This window comes from Aethalodelphis obliquidens, unplaced genomic scaffold (assembly GCF_003676395.1).
Source record: "Aethalodelphis obliquidens isolate GAN/ISIS:26980383/991018 unplaced genomic scaffold, ASM367639v1 scaffold24, whole genome shotgun sequence".
NCBI classification, from domain to species: Eukaryota; Metazoa; Chordata; class Mammalia; order Artiodactyla; family Delphinidae; genus Aethalodelphis; species Aethalodelphis obliquidens.
Genome location: NW_020837968.1, coordinates 22,182,506 through 22,205,478, shown reverse-complemented (window position 1 = coordinate 22,205,478; position 22,973 = coordinate 22,182,506). Strand labels below are relative to the sequence as shown.

General features: G+C 37.2%; 1 protein-coding gene across 1 annotated transcript in view; it reads left to right on the top strand.

Moving 5' to 3' along the window:
* Positions 1 to 22,973, top strand: part of CATSPERE (catsper channel auxiliary subunit epsilon) — a 243,606-nt gene that overhangs the window by 209,500 nt on the left and 11,133 nt on the right. Inside the window, exons 18-20 of the mRNA XM_027122413.1 lie at positions 3,188 to 3,287; positions 8,707 to 8,793; positions 15,488 to 15,645. Coding sequence (XP_026978214.1) covers positions 3,188 to 3,287; positions 8,707 to 8,793; positions 15,488 to 15,645 — 345 coding nt within the window. The remainder of the gene's footprint in view (positions 1 to 3,187; positions 3,288 to 8,706; positions 8,794 to 15,487; positions 15,646 to 22,973) is intronic.

Genomic DNA, 22,973 nt, shown 5'->3' with positions numbered 1-22,973 from the left:
TGGAAGATGTTGGGGTCAGAGAGTGGACTTTTGAAGCAGCACTACTTTGGACTATTATGACAGTACTTTTCCCTAGGGGTAACTTTTTGTATCTCTGCAACAAGGAATAGCTTGATAAAGCTTTTTGCCTCCAATTCTTCTAGGATAATCGATTGAATAGTTGAGGTTAACTACAGAGGGACAGTCAGATCAATAAGGCTCAGTGTTCAATTCAACTGAACTATAACAATACATAGTTGATAACCCGGTGTTCAATTAGATATTTATCAGAGGCAAATTTGGGTGCTAATTAATTAAGCCTTGAGAAAACAGGCAGACATGGGTAGTCACTAGGAAATTAGTGTGTGGACTAGGTCTCTAAATTATAATAAATGTCTTATCTTTGTAGAGAATGGCTCAGGAACAAGGTTGGGCAGAATTTTACAGATAAAACAATAATAGATTCACTAGCAAACGTTAATAAGAATAAAGCAAGTCCTGGGAGTATGATCCACCTAGGAATATGTCATCCCAGTTGCCTCTTTGCTTTCTTAATTCCCATGGCAACCCATCCTAAACCAGAATTTGGTGCTACAGAAGCAACCCAGAGGAAACAGTGGGACATAATTGCTCTACTGTGATGCAGGAAGTTCAGTAACAGGTCATAGGGGTGTTTTAGGGCTACTCAAGATTTGTTTTGATCAGATGTGGTAAGACACACAGACGTGGAAATGACTGTCATGAAGGAAGGTATATATTGTAAATACCAATCCCAAGAAACAGGAGGCACAGCACACCATGTAGGGCCTCAGAAGGAAGCACCAGGGTCTGTCAGGAGACAGAGGAAGTGAGGGGAAAACAGAGGTAAGAGTCTTTATTGTGTTTTCTGTGGGAAGGAATGGATGAGACAGGGTAAGCAGGTTTAGGATTGGCTATTTTGAGTAATTTCAGTGGGCTCTGGGTGTAAATACTGTCTTGTTGTCTAGTACCTGATCCTGGGGTGATTAGGGCAGGTAGATAGTGGCCCAGTGTGACAACCCATAAAGGAGGTGGCTGGGGGTATGGGCTCTGGATTGGTTGGTTTGCATATGAAAGGCATGCCTAGGGGAGCTGTTTACTATCTCTAGGAGTTAACCCTGGGAGGGCATCCCTCCAAGGTAAGCAAGGCCCTAGATATTAAAGCATCACATTACAGAAAGTAAAAGACAAGGTTAATACAATGGGCTATCTAGAGTGACCAGACAGGATTGAAAACATATGTGTCTAATGGATCAACAGAGAGGTCTCTCCTTCCCAATTCCCAAAGTGGAACTGCAATAGCGGAGAAGTTACAAATTGTAGGGAGAAGTTACAAAATGTAGTAACACTCATGAATCTCTCAGGTTTAATTAGTATTATATCTCACATTAATGAAGTTCAATGAAAATAAGCCATGCTTTCACAGGCAAGTATTTTGGTCCCATATTCTCAATGAAATACATAGAACATCAAAGATCATTATAAACCCAGAAAGTATGTCATGCAATTTATCCTTATTGCCACTAGATGACACTGTATCTTATTGCTTTTGTGATTGTCAAACGATGCCTGCTCAGAGTTCAGTTAAGATCTTTTTTATTTAAATAAAACATAGGGCTTTGCAACTAGTTTTTATTAATTCAAGAATCTGATGGCATTCAGAAGATGCGGTCAAACATGCTGCACCTTCCAAAGCTCCTAGAATTAGAGCTTTGCCCAAATCCCTGAAACTGCATAGAAAATTGTGTGCATGCCCACACATATGTGCATTTTCCTGTGGGGAAGGTCCAGAGCTCTCATTAGAGTTCAGAGTTCTCTGTAACCCCCATCACATGCCAAGAAAGAAGTGAAGAACCAATCCCCACTTAACTACACCTGAGTTCATCTCTATGATTTCTAAAAACTAATTAAAGATAGAAACAAAATAACTTCTCAGGTAACACTTTCTGACACTTAAAGATGTTTTCTTCTCAATTTCTGAGCAAGGAACAAAAACTGTTTTTTATGACCATGGGTGGATAGCAGTGAGTTATAGCCGACCTGCAAAGCTAGACAGAATGACTGCAAAGTCAGGCAGAGATCTGGGCAGTGAGTAAGGGGTCACTGTGAAGCATCTGCTGTTTTTTTATGAATAGACACAGAAATGTGAAGCAAGAAAATATATTAGACACTGAGGCAACCTGCCTGAGACCAAGGTCCTAAGTGAAATTTCCATCCAAGGGGTGTGGGGGATAATTTCATTCAGAAAAATGGGCAATAACTGATGGAGAAGAAAGGCATGTAACCATTTTTAAAACAGTCAAGCTCTGGTATTCAAAGGTATGACTTTATCAGTAACTGACTTTAGCTTTTTTCTCAAGACCCTATTTTCATATGGTAGCAGAAAAAATCATAACAATTTGAAGTAATACATCTCTTTTAAAACTTACTGAGTTTGGGGTAAATACTGTAAGCTCAGTGAGACTTATGTCTCCAGTCCTGACGTCAGGGGAGTGGGCACCCTGTCCATGTTGGACTGTCTGCTGGTGGTGTCTGCTGTTGGTGGAAGTCATCATGCATTCTCTGAGCAGGGGTTGTGCATGAATATAGCTCCAAGGAGCTTATGACTGTTTCTGCTTCTCAACCACACCTCAACTCTTACTGAAGCTGCTGATCTTCTAACACTTAGCCATATCTTCCAGTTGGTTCCTCCAGAGAGATCTGTACCTTCTCAGTTCGAATCATAGTAGTTCTGTGCTTTAATTCTCTGGTACATAATAGGCACCCAAAGAGTATTTGCTGATTAAGTAACACCAAGGAACCCTTGCTTTGCCCTTCCTCCATTCATGGCTCCCTTCCATCTTTCTCCCTGCTACCAGCCATGACAGCATGGCCTCACCTACTCACCTTATCAATACACGGTTCCTGTCAAACTGAAGAGAACTTATGGTTCCAACTGTTAAAAAAGTGAAAATTTTCTGCTTCGTTACCATGAGATTTATTTTGAGAGCTGAAGGAAACCTATACTGTAAGTACTGTTATTATTTTGCAGATAAGAAAGTCGAGGCTTCAAGAGTTTACGTAACTTCCCCAGGGTCACAAAGCTAAGTGATAAAGACAGGATTCAAACCTAAGTACATCTGTCTTGACAGCTGGAGCTTTTAGCCCTTCTGCACTAAACTATTATTTTTGTGTTCGCTGTCTCTTTCAGATACAATGACAGTGGCTATGTTGAAGATGTTGAAGTAAATTTCATAGTGTGGGAAATACATGGCAGGGATGACTATAGCTTTAACAACACTATGAAGAAGGTATGACATTTTGGATTTAAATAGAATTTAGCATGCAATTAGACAAGTCTTTCCATTTTAAATCTATATATAAATTATCTAAGGAAAACAAAACCAGTCAGCTGTAGGTAGGAAAAATAAATATGACCTGTATATTGAATTCTATGACTATGAAAATTCATTTATGAAAAAATAAATCACTGTCCTATAGAACGGACTTAAAGGGGTCAGAAAAGATAATGTTTATAGTAGGATGATGCAATTATTGATTAATATTTTATTTTCTCTCCACATTGTATTTAATGTTTGATTATTTATGGGCCTGCATTTCACTCTCAGACATTCATCACATTTGTGCTGAATCAAATGGACACACTCTAGGCTTCATCTCACTTTGACTTCTTTGCAGCATTTGACCCACTGACCGTGGCTTCACTGTCCCCACACTCTCCTGGTTTTCCTTCATCCTCCATGACTGCTCATTCTCAGCCTCCACAGTGAATCCCCTTTATTCTTCCTGTTCACTTTGCAGGCCACAGCAGAAAGGCCTTCCTACTCCAAATCACCACAGTTCACTCCCATCCCTTCTACATGGGGCTTTTTGCCCTTGAGGGCCTCCCATCATGATGGAGCCTCTCTAGAAGTTACCAGCATTGATTCCTGAGATTTGTCAGAGATCTCATACAAAACCAGGGATGACTCCTTCCAAAGTAACTTTCTCATGTACCAGAGACCTTCATTCTCCAAGAAGTAGGACCTACGTGGGTGACAACAAAGAGACATGAATTCCACCTGCTACTCTCCTCCACATTACTGCAATTATGTGACCAAACAAATCCATCCCATCACACATTCCTGCCTCATTCATAACTAAGTCAGGCCATGTGACTGATTCTTATCACTGGAGTATGAGCAGAAGTGATATGTGTCCAGGATGAAGTACTTAAGAACTTCACATGCACCTCCATGCTTCCCATCTTCCTTCACATGTCAATATATTACAGCAACGATTAAAGATGGAGTAGATGTGAACTGGATGAAGGGGATAAGGGACTTCAAGAAGCCACTAGATTTTTAAAAGTCTGAGTTTTTAATCTACTGTTTTGAGGAGAGTCATCCATAGGAGCCCTTTAACCAGGGACATCTGCATTGGATTATGTGTGATCAAGAATTAAATTTTAATGTGTAAAACCCCTGAGGGTTGGAGTTTTTATTGCAGCAAAGCTGACCAATATAGCTCCTCCTATTAAAATTACATTTAAATGTGAACATTTCAGTCTCTGGACCCTTTAGCTCTCTCTTTCCCACTACTCCTCTGCCTCTTTTTCTCACACAATCTAGATATCTACTTTTTTCTCACACAATCTAGATATCTCTAGATATCCTAGAGAAACCCTCTGCTTCTCCCATTTTTCTTCTCTTCTTTGCCTATCTAACTTGAGCTCCACAGTTCAGTCCTTCAGCTATTGTCTTCCCAATGCCTATATGTCACTTTCCCTGGTATTGTTCTTGTTTAGTGTTACGCAACTTTAAACATTCATTTTTCTGCCTTATCCATGCCTATATCTGAGCTACTAATCACTTCTAGAAAAAAAATTAAAATTGCAATAACTGGAAGTATGAACTCAACTATTGGGAATGATCACTGAAAAGAGAATTAGCCATCTAGAAAAGAGGTCAGAGGGAAATATCCAGAATTACACATAGAGAGATAAACTGATTTAAAATATAGAAAAAGAACATAAAGGAGATCCAAAGCTAAGATCTAAGAACTGGAGTCCTAAAAAAAGAGAAGAGAGAGTGTTGGTCAGAAGCAACATTTTCCAAAACTGGTGAAAGACATCAAGGCACAGAAAAAGTAATCTGCATCCAAAAACATCACAGTAAAATTTCCAAAATCAAAAACAAAGAGAAAAATCTTTAAAGTATTCAGAGCAAAAAAGATAACTTACCTTCAAAAAAGTAACTATAAGATTTAAAGCTGATTTCTCAATAGAAACAATAAAAACCAGAAGTCTTTGAAGCAAAATATTTTTAAGTTACCGAAGGAAAATAATTCCCAAACCTAAAATTCTGAATACAATAGAAATAGCATTTTAAAAAATGAAGGTGAACAACTGATAATGTCTTACAAGATACATGAAATTAAAAGAGGAAAAAATTTTAAGAAAGAAATGAAGGATGAAATAAAAATGATTGGAGAGAAAGTGACAAATATTGAGGATAGGCAAAGAATAAATGGAATTCCTGAAAAAGGAGAACCAAGGCAAAGGAACAAAACAAATACTAATAATTCAACAAAACACAAACAACCCCCCCGAAAAAAAAATTTTCAAACTTCTTATTGAAAGAGCATACCATATACTTCAGAATATGAAATCAGAATAGCCAACCCATGTGGGCATATAAGCAAAAAAGCAAGAAATTTATAAGGAAAATTAAATTATCATCAGACATTTTATAGCAGTGTTGTATGCCAGGAGAAAGTGGAGTCAAATATTTAAGATACTAAAGGAAAATAAATACAAGCCAAGGATTTTACATCCAGCAAAACTGATTACACTGTAAATGGCACAAACTGCTATCAGTATGTAGAAAGCTCTGATAATGTTGTTCCCAGGAGCCCTTCCTGGGTAATTTACTAAGTAAGAAGCTTCAGAAAATCAAAAATACTAAAGAGAAATCAACATAAGGACTAGGAGGAAGCATTATAATATAGTATATAGTTACTTACAAGACTAAAACAAAATGAGGGTTAAATGGGTTAGAATGTAATATATAATGGGTGTATTCTCTGACAATGTAGATCTAGTACAATTATAAAATATGATAGGAGAATGTGAAGAGCATATACAAGGGAAAAGTATAAGTGTTTTCAGTAATCATGACACTGGTGATAATATTTGTATTGTTTTTCTAAAGTTTTGAGGTGTATAATGTGAGATAAAACAAATGTGTAATAATGACATTTTCTAATACCACCATTCCTCACCAAGTGTTTTGTTGTAAAAGCAAGAAGATACATATGTTAAGATAGAAGAAGTTAGACAAAAATCTTGAATTCGAATAGGACTCAATATGAACTCATGAGGTATTGGATATTGCTCTGGATATAAATTTATGAATCAAATAGAGAGATAGATAAAATTTTCCTATTCTGACCGTTAAAATCTTAGAAACATAACTAATCAGTAGCTGAAAGTATACTTAGTAGCCAGATTGTTGTTTTGAAATACCGTTTCCGACTAAACGTACTGGGCATTCTTAGATAAATTGCTGATTCCACGCCTGAAGGAAGAAATGTACAAGATGAGCCTAGAATAGTTTGGCATACCCAATAGCAAGGAAGTATCAAGGACTGCTAGAGTCATTTAAAAGTAAACAGAAATCGGGCTTCCCTGGTGGCGCAGTGGTTAAGAATCCGCCTGCCAATGCAAGCGACATGGGTTCGAGCCCTCGTCCGAGAAGATCCCACATGCCGCGGAGCAACTAAGCCTCTGTGCCACAACTACTGAGCCTGCATTCTAGAGCCCGTGAGCCACAGCTACTGAGCCTGCATGCCTAGAGCCCGTGCTCCACAACAAGAGAAGCCACCACAATGAGAAGCCCGCACACCACAACGAACAGTAGCCCCCACTCACCACAACTCGAGAAAACCTGCACGTAGCAACGAAGACCCAACACAGCCAAAAATAAACTAAATTAATTAAAAATAAATAAATAAAAGTAATCATAAATCAACACCAAGAGGTTTCTACTGGCCAAAATGGGACAGTTTGCGCTTCCTGGAGAATAATTATTGCAATGGAGTAAAACTCATTAAATATATTAAATCGATGAATTCATGATTTTCTTTTTAAATCACCTTTACAGAATGATAGGAAACCAATGCCTTATTTTGAAAACTGGTAAATAAAGAGAAACAAATATTTATCCTATTTTCTTCAAATGAACTCTACCAATGGACAAACAAACAGTAGATGAGGGGAAGCATCTCTTTATAAAATTATTCCAGCTGACAAATGAAAAAATAGAATTGAAATATCACCATTTTATAATCCAGATAATAGAGGTTATTATAAAAAAATTTATATCAACAAATTTGGCAATGGACAAATGCCTTGAAAAATACACCAAAATTTCTTGTATTCCCCCCCTCCAAAAAATAGAAAACTCTAATCTCAGATGGCTTTCCTGATGAGGTCTACCAAATATTTAAGAAAAATTTTACTTCAGCCTTATAAAAACTCTTCCAGAGTATAAGGGCAGGAGGAAACACTTTCAACTCATTTTGTGAATCCAGGAGGACTTGATGAGGACCTTAAGAGAAGAGAATGATGAGCCAATCTGACTCATAACCATAGATACAAAACACCTGAACAAAATTCTAGCAAATCAAATACAGCAACTTATTAAAAAATAATCCAGGGCTTCCCTGGTGTCCCAGTGGTTAAGAATCCACCTGCCAATGCAGGGTCACAGGTTCGAGCCCTGGCCCGGGAAGATCCCACATGTCACGGGGCAGCTAAGCCTATGCGCCACAACTACTGAACCTGCGCTCTAGAGCCCACGAGCCACAACTACTGAAGCCCGCGTGCCTAGAGCCCGTGCTCCACAACAAGAGAAGCCACGACAGTAAGTCTGTGCACTCCAAGGAATAGTAGCCCCCACTCGCTGCAACTAGAGAAAGCCCACGCACAGCAACAAAGACCCAACACAGCCAAAAATAAAAACAAATAAATAAAATAATAATAATAATCCATCCAGGCCAAGTTTTCTTTATTTCATAAATTAAGCGTTGGGGATATTTGAAAATCAAAGTAATCCACTATATTAACAGTATAAATAAGAAAAGGCATAAGATTATTACAACAGTTGATGAAAAGTCATCTGATTAAAAATTTATCACCCATACATAACATTATTTTTTAAATAAATCTTAGAAAATTATAAATAAATGGTAACTTCCTTAACCTAATAAAATGTCAATACAAAAAACCTGTATAAAACATCATTCTTAATGGTGAAAATGTGAAAGCCTTCCCTCTGAAATCAGGAATGAAACAAGGAGGCATGTTCTAACCATTTCTATACAACATTGTTCTTGATGTCTGTAATAAGGTAAACAATAAACAATACAAATAAATTAAAAGTGTAAGGATTGGAAAGGAAGAAATGAAACTCATATTCACAGATAACATGGTTGTTCATCTGAAACAAAGTTAATAAGTGAGTTTAAGAAGTTCTCTCTGTACAAGGTCAATATACAAAAGTCCATTGTTTTTCTGTATATCAGCAAACATTTAAATAATTTAAAAATTAGATATATAATTTTCAACAGCACTAAACTATATTAAATAATTAGAAATAAATTGATATGTAAAACATATATATATATATATATATAAAACCTTTCTATATATATAAAACCTTTTGACAGAGTGGCTGTTTGCACGAAGCTCAGACATGGAAGTCAATGACTGAGCTTAACAAGCGCCTCCCGTTAGAAGAAGCCTGGGGACCTGAGGTAAGAAAAATATTACCTTGCAAATTGTTTATTTATAATAACTAACTTGGCATTTTAGTATTAAGTGCTTAATGGAAACACTTTGGGTTTAAATTTGATTTTGTAAATCATATCCAATTTTTCTATTGGATTATATTATGATTTCCAAGATGCTTCATCTTAATTCTATTTGATCTTCTGTTGCCCCTGCATTACTAACAATTTTGTTTTAATTTTCTCTTCTGAAAATCTGTTTGCAGATTATTAAATATCTGACAAACATGTTAAAGCATTGAGACTGAGTCTTTCTAAAGACTGCCTGAAGTTTCAATCTTGTGGAACTAAAAGATCATTTCTGAATATCAATTATGCATCCTATATTGTTTTCAAGTGAATTTTCTTAAATTGAAATTAATTTATGTTATTTGGCAAATCAAATCATATCTCATGAATAAAATGTGACATATAAGGTACTTCAGCCTGTAAAATGTAAACCCTACAATAATGTTATTTTGCTTCTACGTCAGAACCTATACATGTCAAGATAGAGATATATATACAAACGATATGTATCTCCCTCTGAATTCCCAACTCCAAACCATCCATTTTCCATCCACCACTCCCTATCTTCCTAGTAACATTATTCTAGGAGCTTTACTCCAACAATCCTTTGAACAATTCTTCCAGCTCAACATAACCTTCAATTCATTGATCCTACCATCCTCACCCCACCCCCGGTTCTCTTTTCCCTCTTTATCTGGCTTAAATTCCACAGTCAATAGTCATATCACTCTATTAATATGACCCTCAATTCTTTTGCCCCCCCCCCACTTCTTTATGTTTGCATAGCTAAATCACAACCTTAGTTAAGTTCAACTGTCCACCTTAGCACCTGACTGTGGCCAGAGAAAAACATACCCATGCTGACTTGTTTCACTTTCATCTCATGATTAAAATGGTCCCATAATACTGCGCAACAAATACTTCTTTACCTCATTCTCTCTTCCCCTCTCATAAATAGTTATTGCATGCTTTCTCCTCTTCCCCCATCCTCGTTCTTATCTAATGAACTTGTTTTCTACTTTATCAAGAAAATTATGGTAGTTATTAGACCTGGGGCAAGACCCTTCTATCTAATTTTATTTAAAGAAGCACATGTTTTAGAATGTGCAACATGTTGCCATATTGTTTTCAATATTTTGACAACTAAAATTCCTTATAACTAGTTTCCCTTGTAATGCAACCTATTTTATGTTATTATTTTTAAAAACATTATTCTGAGAGGGGCCCATAGTAGTCCATAGGCTTCACCAGATTGCCAAAGGGGCCCATATAAAAATAAAATACAACTTTATATATATTTTTAAATCTATTTTTATATATTTATACACACTCACTATGAGGTTATGAACCCCTGATATAGGTGTAAAAAGAAAAGGACTAAATCTGGGGTCATTTCAGTATTTAGAGATGGGGGAAATGAGGAGAGGCAAAGGAGGTGAAAAAGGAATAATCCAAGAAGCAAGAGAAGATCCAGGCAAGTATGATGTTTTGGACCTCATGTAAAGCAAGTCTCACCAGAAGGAGGGAGGGATCAAGTGTGCTAAATTCACTACTAAGATAGGTCAACTATGATGAGGATTGAAACTTGATCATTTACTTCAGCAGCAGGGAGGTAACAGGTAACCTTGACAGGATCAGTTTTCGTAGGATAGTGAGAGACAAAACCCTACTGAAGTGGGTTTAATTAGTATGGAAAAAAAGAACTCAAAGCAGCAAGAATAGACAAGAATAGTCTCTGCAGAGGAGTTTTGCAGTAAGGAGAGAAATAGTGTAGTGGCTGGAGAGCAATGGGTTGAAGAAAGGGTCTTTTTTTTTTTTTAATAATTGAGAAAAATAACCACATGTTTACTGATGGGAATATTCCAACAAACAAGAAAACTGATGATGCTTCAAACTTAACATGTCTGAAACTGAGTTTCTGATATCCACCCTCCAGACATACTCCCCCAACATTCTTTCCCACCTCAGTTAATAAAAATTCCATCCTCCCAGTTTGCTCAGGATAAAAGCTAAATGTCATCTTATGCTCCACATTTGGTCTTTCAGCAAATCTTGTTGGCTCTTTCTTCAAAGTATATTGTGAATTTGGTCACCCTGTGCCACCCCAACTGCCACCATACTGTTTCAAGCCACCATCACCAACCATCTGGGTTATAACCATAGCATCCTAAATGGTTTCCCTGCTTCGGGCTTGCCTGCCATGAATCCATCCACAACACAGCACCAAGACTGATCCTACTAAGACATAAATCAGAACGTGCCACTCTTCTGCTCAAAACCATGTGATGGCTCCCATGTCACTTAGAGTTATGACAAAGCCAGCAGGACTCCCTGCACCCCATCCCCACCGCACCCCCATCATGACTAGCTAATGCCTTTCTTCCGGTCTTTACTTGAAAATCAACTTATCAATGAAGACTTCCCTGGCCACTCTACCGAAAAAGTTAAACATCACCCCGTGACAGTTGCTATCTCCCTTCCCTATTTTCTTTAATGTCATTAGCATTTATAACTCTCTGACACATTATATAGTCTATTTACTTATCCTATTTATTATCTGGATCCCCAACTGAAATGTAGGCTCCATAAGGGGAGGGAATTTTATTTGTTTTGTTCACTGGTGTATCCCCAGCATCTAACCCATTACGGGTGCTCAATAAATATTTGTGGAACTAATTCATTAAGTATAGGTCACCCACCTATTACAAACAGTATTATTCTGCTATTTAAAAAATCATAAGGAAGTAAACTAGTAATGGAATCCATTAAGAACAAAACTTACCCTTCTAACTTCTTGTTGAAGGACATCCAAGAATCTGGGGTTGAGGGTAAATGTAAGTGACCCTCTTACACAGAATCTCACAAAGGGCACCCAAATGTTATAAGATATGACAAAATAACATACTCCTAGGAAGGGATGAGCTACCTGATAATTAACAGTCATGGAGATTGCCTCAATAGGTATGATACAGTGCAGTAGTTCTCAAATTTTAGAATCACCTCGAGGTGACATCAGAATCACCTAGAGGACTTGCTAAAACAGATCTCTGGGTCCTACCTCCAAAGTTTCTGATTCATTAGATCTGGGGCTAAGCCCCCGAATTTGCATTTCTAACAAGTTCCCAGGTGATGCTGATACTGCTGATCTGGGGACCACATTTAAGAAACATTGAAGTAGTGGCTTACATTCTATAAAGATTCTAGAGTGCCCACACCAGACCCTAAGTGTTCAGTTCTACCATATGAGAGACAAAAAGCTCACAACTAAAAGGGTGGATTCAGTCTGGAGTCTGAATATAGTAGAAGGCAGGTACCTGCAAAGACTATTTATGTCCTAGTGAGTAAGGCTATGCTTACTGAAGAGTGTCACTGTATATTTATTCAACATGGCAATCAGAGGTGCTCTCTTCCTGAAACATATACCTGAAATGAAATAGCCTTCCAATTGCTACATAGTCCTGATTCTACAAGGATGAATGACACTTGCATAAAAATCTGCGAAGTAGCTCTAGAGACTGTAAATTCTCAAGAGAAAATCTGAAGGACTCATAAACAAAAGTGGCATTTTCACAGGTTCTTCCAACTTAATGTTGGAGTTTGAGAAGGAAAGGGAGAATGTGGGTTATGAATGGCTGGCTACATACTTATAACTCAGGATGTGAGTTGAGTTTCTGGACATGACTGACATAGTAATCCGAGATGTCCTTGGCTAAAGATGAATTGTATTTCTCTTTCTGACTTACTTCACTCTGTATGACAGACTCTAGGTCCATCCACCTCACTACAAATAACTCAATTTTGTTTCTTTTTATGGCTGAGTAGTATTCCATTGTATATATGTGCCACATCTTCTTTATGCATTCATCTGTTCATGGACATTTAGGTTGCTTCCATGTCCTGGCTATTGTAATAGAAAAAAAAACACCATATGCTAACACATATATATGGAATCTTAAAAAAAAAATGTTCTGAAAAACCTAGGGGCAGGACAGGAATAAAGATGCAGACATAAAGAATGGACTTGAGGACATGGAGAGGGAGAAGGGTAAGATGGGACTAAGTGAGAGAGTGGCATGGACATATATATACTACCAAATGTAAAATAGATAGCTAGTGGGAAGCAGCCACATAGCACAGGGAGATCAGCTCGGTGCTTTGTGACCATCTAGAGGGATAGGATAGGGAGGGTGGGAGGGAGACACAAGAGGGAGGAGATATGGGGATATATGTATATGTATAGCTGATTCACTTTATTATAAAGCAGAAACTAACACACAATTGTAAAGCAATTATACTCCAATAAAGATGTTAAAAAAAAAGAATTGTAATTCATGAGGTCAGGGCTGACGTGTTTTCTTAGAGGCTATATAGCTTGATCAAGTGGGCTTTCAACTTAAAAAGAAAAGGGAAAAACACAATAATTGGAAAAAAAAAAAGTCTGTTACTACAATAGGAAATATCAGGCATGACACAAAAATAGGAGCAACAATCAGTGGGAATCATCTTTCACATTAGGAAATAACTAGGTAGAAAGTTGGAAACAATATAAATATTCCCAGGTGCCTATACACAAAAAATACTTGTAGTGATAGAAGATGAATGTGTCCTTATCAGCAATACATTGCTGTGAGGATATGTGTCCAGTTCCTGCACATATTTAGTATGTGCCACATATTCTTTCAATTAAGTTCATGGTTTCATGTATTAACTCACTTGGTAGAACAAGAAGTTCCCAGGCCCGTGTTGGCCTACGAGAAACTCCACCAACAAAAAAATAATAAGAAGAAGACATATCATGTTTTCAAGTTAGGGTACATCAAAAAATGATTGGTTGCCACACGTAGGGGGTGAAATGGGTGAAGGTGGTCAAGACGTACAAACTTACAGTCATAAAATGTCATCGGCGTGCAATGTACAGCATGGTGACTGTAGTTAATAATACAGTATTGTATGTTTGAAAGTCGCTAAGAGAGCAGATCTTAGACGTTCCCATCATAAGAAAAACAATGTAACTATGTATGGTGATAGATGTTAACTAGACATATTGTGGTTATCATTTCACACTATATGCAAATATTGAATTATTACATTGTATACCTGAAATTAATATAATGTTATAGGTCAATTATATCTCAAAAATAAATAAACAAGTACTTACATACAAATAAAGGTAGAAATGAATTTTTTGATGTTCAAAAGAAAAAAATAATAATGATGAGTCTCTTACTTGTTTTTCATTAATGTACACCTAACATATTGCTTTATAAATGTGCCAGAGAGTGCAGTAGTAGAAAGGTAGACAAAGGGAAGAAATAATAGTAAATGTGATAAAGGAGAGAGATAGAAGAATTATTTTGCAGTTTATCAAGACATACAGTAACACTTCATGAAATTGTAAAAAATCATTAAGAGTTTTAGGGATGGGCTTCCCTGGTGGCGCAGTGGTTGAGAGTCCGCCTGCCGATGCAGGGGACACGAGTTCGTGCCCCGTTCCGGGAGGATCCCACATGCCACGGAGCGGCTGGGCTCGTGAGCCATGGCTGCTGGGCCTGCGCGTCCGGAGCCTGTGCTCCGCAATGGGGGAGGCCACAGCAGTGAGAGGCCCGCGTACCGCAAAAAAAAAAAAAAAAAAAAAAAAGAGTTTTAGGGATGGGACTTATAATTAAAATATAATTATGGAATGATTCACCTATGTAAAAGAAAATGACCTGTTAAGAAGGAAAGTAGAGGAATTTTCAGTGTGAAGGCAATATTCACCTTCAAAAAAAATTTTCAAACAGGAGGGTAAATACTGGAGTATATATAAATAAGGTAAAATGAGAGAGCTATAGAAGGGACTTCTATGTATACCAGATCCCATAGCCAAATAAGGGAACTATATGAACTGTCCTGATTATCTCCAAAACCAAGTAGAGTTAAGAAAGAATACAATATCTGCATACTGAAAAATGTCAAAATGTAGGGAGAATATGAAGGAAAGAACAAGAAGTAAATACCACTTGAATAAATGGGAGTTACTCACTCAAAAGCTATAGAAAGAATTCAGCCTCACTGAGAATACATGACAGACAAGCAAGACTTTAAGTAGGGTGTGAAAGCATACAGGACCTACAAGAATCCAGAAGAAATGCCATGTATTATTTTAGGATTTTATTTTATTACCTTAGCTTTAATAAAGTAACTTTAAAAATATATAGTGTTTATGCTTTTTAAAAAGGGAACAGGAGATAAATAAATGAGACCCACAGAGAGACAGTAGTGGTTATAGGGATAAATAAAAGTCTTAGGAGAAGATTTGACTACTGTATCCATACCTTATGATCAAAATAGTGTCTGTCCCAAAGTAAGCATCCTTGAAGGATTTTGTGGTTTTCAATTTAGGGAAATTAAATGCTTACAGATTCTCAACACCCTAATGTATTATTGTTTGCAAATAAATAAACACAGCATTTTCTTTCACTAAGCTTCACTTTTTATCAAACTTGAACCCAAGATAGCCTCTAAAAATACTATACTACACTAAAATGATAGAAGGGATAGGAATAACTATTATATCTCTAAATAATTTTCCAAAATAAATATATGAGTGTATAATTTTGTATATTAAAGTCAGCTAATGACCTAAAGGTTTTTGTCTTTGTTTTCTACTCAGAACTATAAGCACTGTTTTTCTTATGCTATTGGAAAACCAGGAGACTTAAATCAACCATATGAGATTATCAACAAGTCTAACCGTAACCATTTAGTTTGGCCCTTGGACCATTCCGGAATGTATGTGTTTCGTGTGAAGATCCTGGATCCAAACTATAGGTGACTATAAATGTTCCATTATAATAGTTTTCGCCTTAGTTCCTAAAAATTAAATTTTTATTTTCTTGATTTAATTTGATACCACCCAGCTATCCAATTAAAGGCATACCTCATTTTATTATGCCTCACTTTATTGTGCTTCAATTTACAAACTGAAGGTTTGTAGCAACCCTTTGTCAAGCAGGTTTGTCACAGCCGTTTTTCTAACAGCATTTGCTCAACTTCATGTCTCTGTGTCACATTTTAGTAATTCTTGCAATATTTCAAACCCTCCACCAGCAAAAAGATTATGATTTGTTGAAGGCTCTGGTGATGGTTAGCATTTTTTGAGAAATAAAGTATTTTTTAATTAAGGTATGCACAGTCTTTTTTAGACATAATGCTATTGCACACTTAATAGACTATAGTATAGTGTAAAAATAAATTTTACACCCACTGGGAAAGCAAAATTTTGTGTGACTCACTTTATTGTGGTATTCATTTTATTGCGGTGGTTTGAAACTGAACCCACATCTCCAAGGTATGCCTGTCATATTTGTTTTTTCATTTTGGAGCAATCCTGTTAAACATTCTGTGGGAGTGGGAGATAAGATTTCATGTTAAACATTAATTAAATTAATCGATTCACAATTACATTCTGAGTACTTTACTATGTTTCATTGCTATGATAGATGCAAATAGAGCATAAGGATAATCTCAGCCTTTAAGATGCTTGTAATTAAACTGGTTGGGGAAGGAGGAGTGGAGGGTACACATAAAACCAAAGGAGGATAAATCAGAGCAAACACATGATATATTTTTCAAATATAATTATTTGTATTATTGATAGGCATAATAATAATTCAGAGATGGGAAAAAATCAATGCTATCTTGAGCATCAGGAGAAAACTTCCGGAGGACAGGGAGCATTAAGAATTTATATTGCCAGAGAACTAAGATAGACCCTTCAGATGAAAGAAATCACACTAATAATGGAATGAAGCTGAATATTAACATATTGTCTATGGCTCGTGGACTCATGAAAGAAAGTGGAAAATACCTTGAGTGAGGAAGGTAAAAAACAAAGGGTGCAGACTAATTCGAGGCAATTCATAATGTTGAATTCAATTTCAAACCATGTCCTAGAGAGCCTCTTTAGTATCTTTACTAGGGGAGTGTTGTGATGAGAGTATAGTTCTAGGAAAATTAGCCTGAGAATAAAGAATCTTATAAAAGGAAAATAAATTGCAGATAAATGAGAGGAGTGGAACTAACAAGACAAGCATCAAAGGAAGCTCTGTTGGCAGGAGGAGTGGAAAGAAAGGAAAAAGTCTAATAAATATTTATCAGGAAAAGAGATATTATATTGATCTAGTGTGGCAAATGAAGGAAAAGAAGGAACTGATATGGTCTCAAGTTTTCTAGACTAGGTGATTAAAAATTATGGTATTTTCTTTGACCACAGTAGACACTGAGGTGGTTTTTCTTTGAGGTCTTTCTTTTTCTAAGAGTTCTGACTTTGCATTTGAGAGGACAATGACATATCTGAGTGAAGATGTCCTATAAACAGTTAAAAATTTTAATTTGGGCCTTGAGTTGGAGGGAATAGCTGATGATAAAGAGTTTTGAAAACACAAACGTGGGCATCTTCTATAGTGACTCCATGAGCACACATAAATTAACTGACTTATGAGAAGAAAAGGGCTTTTAGGAGATACCCACAGTGAAGGAATTGAGGGTGATGAGAAAAGGAGCTGAGCAGAAAACTCCTCAAATAAAAGAAAAAATGAAGAGAAAGAAAAGTTCTATATTACCCAAGCAATCTACAGATTCAAAGCAATCCCTATCAAAATTCCAATGATATTTTTCACAGAAATAGAACAAACTATCCTGAAATGTGTATGGAACTGCAAAAGACCCCAAAAAGCCAAAGCAGTCTTAAGAAAGAAGATCAAAGTTGGAAGCGTCACACTCCCTGATTCCAAACTATATTGCAAAGCTGCAGTAATCAAAACAGTATGGTACTGACATAAAAACAGACACATAGATCAATAGAACAAAATAGAAATCCCTGGAAAGAAACTCACACATATACAGTCACTTAATTTATGACAAAAGAGCCAAGAATATATAGTAGGGAAAGGACATTCTCTTCAATAAATGGTGTTGGGAAAATTGGACAGCCACCTGTGAAAGATTGATACTGGACCACTATCTAACACCATACAAAAAATTAACCCAAATGGATTAAAAACTTGAACATAAGCCCTGAAACCATAAAATTCCTAGAAGAAAACATAGGTGGTAAGCTCCCTGATGTCAGTCTTTGCAGCAATTTGTTTTTATTTGACACCAAAAGCAAAGGCAACAAAAGCAAAAATAAACACATGGGACTACATCAAGCTAAAAAGCTCTACACAGCAAAGGAAACCATCAACAAAATGAAAAGGCAACCTACAGAATGGGAGAAAATATTTACAAATCATATAGCTGATAACGGGTTAATATCTAAATATATAAAGAACTCATACTACTCAATAGCAAAAAACAAAAAAAAACACAAAACAATTTAAAAATGGGCCAAGGACCTGATTAGACATTTTTCCAAAGAAGACATACATGAAACGGGTACATAAAAGGGTGCCCAACATCAGTAATCATCAGAGAAATACAACTCAAAACCACCTGTTGGAATGGCTATTATCAAAAAGACAAGAGATAAATGTTGATGAGGATGTGAAGAAAAGGGAACACTTGTGCACTGTTGGTGGGAATGTAAATTTATGCAGCTACTATGGAAAACAGTATGGAGGTTCCCCAAAATATTAAAAATAGAACTACCATATGATCCAACTATTCCAACCCTACATATTTATCTAAAGAAAACAAAAACACTAACTTAAAAAGATATATATACCCGCATGTTCATTGCAGCATTATTTACAATTGCCAGTATATGGAAATAACATAAGTGTCCAAGGATGGATGAATGGACAAAGAAAATGTGGTATGGAATATTATCTGGCCATAAAAAGAAGGAAATCTTACCACTTGAGATAATGTTGATGGACCTTGAGAACATTATGCTAGAGAGTCTACTTTGATTTGAGTCCTAATTTTGCCACTAGTAACATCTAGTCTTAAGCAAATTATTTGGTCTCTTTGAGCTTATTTACCTGTGAAATGAGTCAGTAATAGCTATCTTATAGTATCCTGAGGATTAAATGAAGAACCTGGGTAAAAATCCCTACCTTTGCTGGGCACATAGCAAGGACTCAATAAAACTAAGTTCTTTTCCTGTATCTTCTCCCACACGAAGATAGGTGAAATCATATTATTAATGTTTATTTAGTTACATCCTGTCTCATTCCAAGCAATATGCTAAATTACGAGAGATAAAATACATAGGGATAAACCTACCTAAGGAGGCAAAAGACCTGTACTCTCAAAACTATAAGATATTGATGAAAGAAATCAAAGATGATACAAACAGATAGATATAGTGGGTTCTTGGATTGGAAGAGCCAATATTGTCAAAATGACTATACTACCCAAGACAATCTACAGATTCAATGCAATCCCTATCAAATTATCAATGGTATTTTTAACAGAATTAGAACAAAAAATTTTACAATTTGTGTGGAAACACAAAAGATCCAGATTAGCCAAAGCAATATTGAGAAAGAAAAATGGAGCTGGCAGAATCAGGCTCCCTGACTTCAGACTATACTACAAAGCTACAGTAATCAAGACAGTACGGTACTGGCGCACAAAAAGAGAACTATAGATCAGTGGAAAAGGATAGAAAGCCCAGAGGTAAACCAATACACCTATGGTCAACTAATCTATGACAAAGGAGGCAAAATATACAATGGAAAAAAGACAGTCTCTTCAATAAGTGGTGCTGGGAAAACTGGATAGTTACATGTAAAATAATGAAATTAGAACATTCTCTAACACCATACACAAAAATAAACCCAAAATAGATTAAAGAACTAGATGTAAGACTGGATACCGTAAAACTCCCAGAAGAAAACAGGAAGGGAGATTGGTTCAAGATGCCAGAGTAAAAGGACGTGCTCTCACTCCCTCTTGCAAGAGCACCGGAATCACAACTAACTGCTGAACAATCATCAACAGGAAGACACTGGAACTCACCAGAAAAGATATCCTACATCCAAAGACAAAGGAGAAGCCACAATGAGATGGTAGGAGGGGGCGCAATCACAATAAAATAAAATCCCATAACTGCTGGGTGGGTGACTCACAAACTGGAGAACATTCATATCACAGAAGTCCACCCACTGGAGTGAAGGTTCTGAGGCCCACGTCAGGCTTCCCAACCTGGGGGTTCCGGCAACAGGAGGAGGAATTCCTGGAGACCCAGACTTTGAAGTCTAGTGGGATTTGATTGCAGGACTTTGACAGGACTGGGAGAAACAGAGACTCCACTCTTGGAGGGCACACACAGAGCAGTGTGCACATCAGGACCCAGGGAAGGAGCAGTGACCCCATAGGAGACTGAGCCAGACCACCTGCTAGTGTTGGATGGTCTCCTGAATAGGTAGGGTGGTGGCTGTGTCTCACCATGAGGACAAGGACACTGGCAGCAGAAGTTCTGGGAAGTACTCCTTGGAGTGAGCCCTTCCAGATCCACCATTAGCCCCACCAAAGAGCCCGGATAAGCTCCAGTGTTGGGTTGCCTCAGGGCTAACAACCAACAGGGAGGGAACCCAGCCCCACCCATCAGCAGACAAGCAGATTAAAGTTTTACTGAGCTCTGCCCACCAGAGCAACATGCAGCTCTACCCACCACCAGTCCCTTCCATCAGGAAACTTGCACAAACCTCTTAGATAGCCTCATCCACCAGAGTGCAGACAGCAGAAGCAAGGAGAACTAGAATCCGGCAGCCCATGGAACAAAAACCACATTCACAGAAAGATAGACAAGATGAAAAGGCAGAGGGCTATGTATCAGATGAAGGAACAAGATAAAACCCCAGAAAAACAACTAAATGAAGTGGAGATAGGCAACCTTCCAGAAAAAAAATTCAGAATAATGAGAATGAAGATGATCCAGGACCTCGGAAAAAGAATGGAGGCAAAGATCGAGAAGATGCAAGAAATGTTTAACAAAGACCTAGAAGAATTAAAGAACAAACAAACAGAGATGAACAACACAATAACTGAAATGAAAAATACACTACAAGGAATCAATAGCAGAATAACTGAGGCAGAAGAACGGATAAGTGACCTGGAAGACAGAATGGTGGAATTCACTGCTGCAGAACAGAATAAAGAAAAAAGAATGAAAAGAAATGAAGACAGCTTAAGAGACATCTGGGACATTAAACGCAACAACATTCGCATTATAGGGGTCCCAGAAGGAGAAGAGAGAGAGAAAGGACCTGAGAAAATATTTGAAGTGATTATAGTCGAAAACTTCCCTAACATGGGAAAGGAAATAGCCACCCAAGTCCAGGAAGTGCAGAGAGTCCAATACAGGATAAACCCAGGAGAAACACCCCAAGGCACATAGTAATCAAATTGGCAAAAATTAAAGACAAAGAAAAATTATTGAAAGCAGCAAGGGAAAAATGACAAATAACATACAAGGGCACTCCCATACGGTTAGCGGATTTCTCGGCAGAAACTCTACAAACCAGAAGGGGGTGGCATGACATATTTAAAGTGATGAAAAGGAAGAACCTACAACCAAGATTACTCTACCCGGCAAGGATCTCATTCAGATTTGATGGAGAAATCAAAAGCTTTACAGACAAGCAAAAGCTAAGAGAATTCAGCAACACCAAACAAACTCTACAAAAAAATGCTAAAGGAACTTCTCTAAGTGAGAAACACAAGAGAAGATAAGGGCCTACAAAAACAAACCCAAAACAATTAAGAAAATTGTCATAGGAACATACATATCGATAATTACCTTAAACGTGAATGGATTACATGCTCCAACCAAAAACACAGGTTTGCTGAATGGATACAAAAACAAAACCCATACATATGCTGTCTACAAGAGACCCACTTCAGACCTAGGGACACATACAGACTGAAAGTGAGGGGATGGAAAAAGATATTCCATGCCAATGGAAATCAAAAGAAAGCTGGAGTAGCAATTCTCATATCAGACAAAATAGACTTTAAAATAAAGACTATTACAGGAGACATAGAAGGACACTACATAATGATCAAGGGATCAATCCAAAAAGAAGATATAACAATTGTAATTATTTATGCACCCAAAAAAGGAGCACCTCAATACATAAGGCAAATGCTAACAGCCGTAAAAGTGGAAATCGATAGTAACACAAATATAGTAGGGGAATTTAGCACCCCACTTTCACCAATGGACAGATCATCCAAAATGAAAATAAATCAGGAAACACAAGCTTTAAACCAAACATTAAACAGGATGAACTTAACTGACATTTATAGGACATTCCATCCCAAAATAACAGAATACACTGTCTTCTTAAGTGCGCACAGAACATTCTCCAGGATAGATCACACCTTGGCACACAAATCAAGCCTCAATAAATTTAAGAAAATTGAAATCATATCAAGCATCTTTTCTGACGACAGCGCCATGAGATTAGAAATCAATTACAGGGAAAAAATGTAAAAAAAACAAAAACATGGAGGCTAAACAATAGGTTACTAAAAAGCCAAGAGATCACTGGAGAAATCAAAGAAGAAATCAAAAAATACCTGGAGACAAATGACAATGATCACGTCATGATCCAAAACCTATGGGATGCAGGTTCCTTTACACCTAAAGGAACTAGAGAAAGAAGAACAAATAAAACCCAAAGTCAGCAGAAGGAAAGAGATCATAAAGATCAGAGCAAAAATAAATGAAATAGAAACAAAGAAAACAATAGGAAAGATCCATAAAACTAAAAGCTGGTTCTTTGAGAAGATAAGCAAAATTGATAAACCATTAGCCAGACTCATCAAGAAAAAGAGGGAGAGAACTCAAACCAATAAAATTAGACATGAAAAAGGAGAAGTTACAACAGACACCGCAGAAATACAAAGCATCGTAAGAGACTACTACAAGCAACTCTATGCCAATAAAATGGACAACCTGGAAGAAACGGACAAATTCTTAGAAAGGTATAACCTTCCAAGACTGAACCAGGAGGAAATAGAAAATATGAACAGACCAATCACAAGTAATGAAATTGAAACTGTGATTAAAAATCTTCCAACAGGGCATCCCTGGTGGCGCAGTGGTTGAGAGTCCGCCTGCCGATGCAGGGGACACGGGTTCGTGCCCCGGTCCAGGAAGATCCCGCATGCCACAGAGCGGCTAGGCCCATGACCCATGGCTG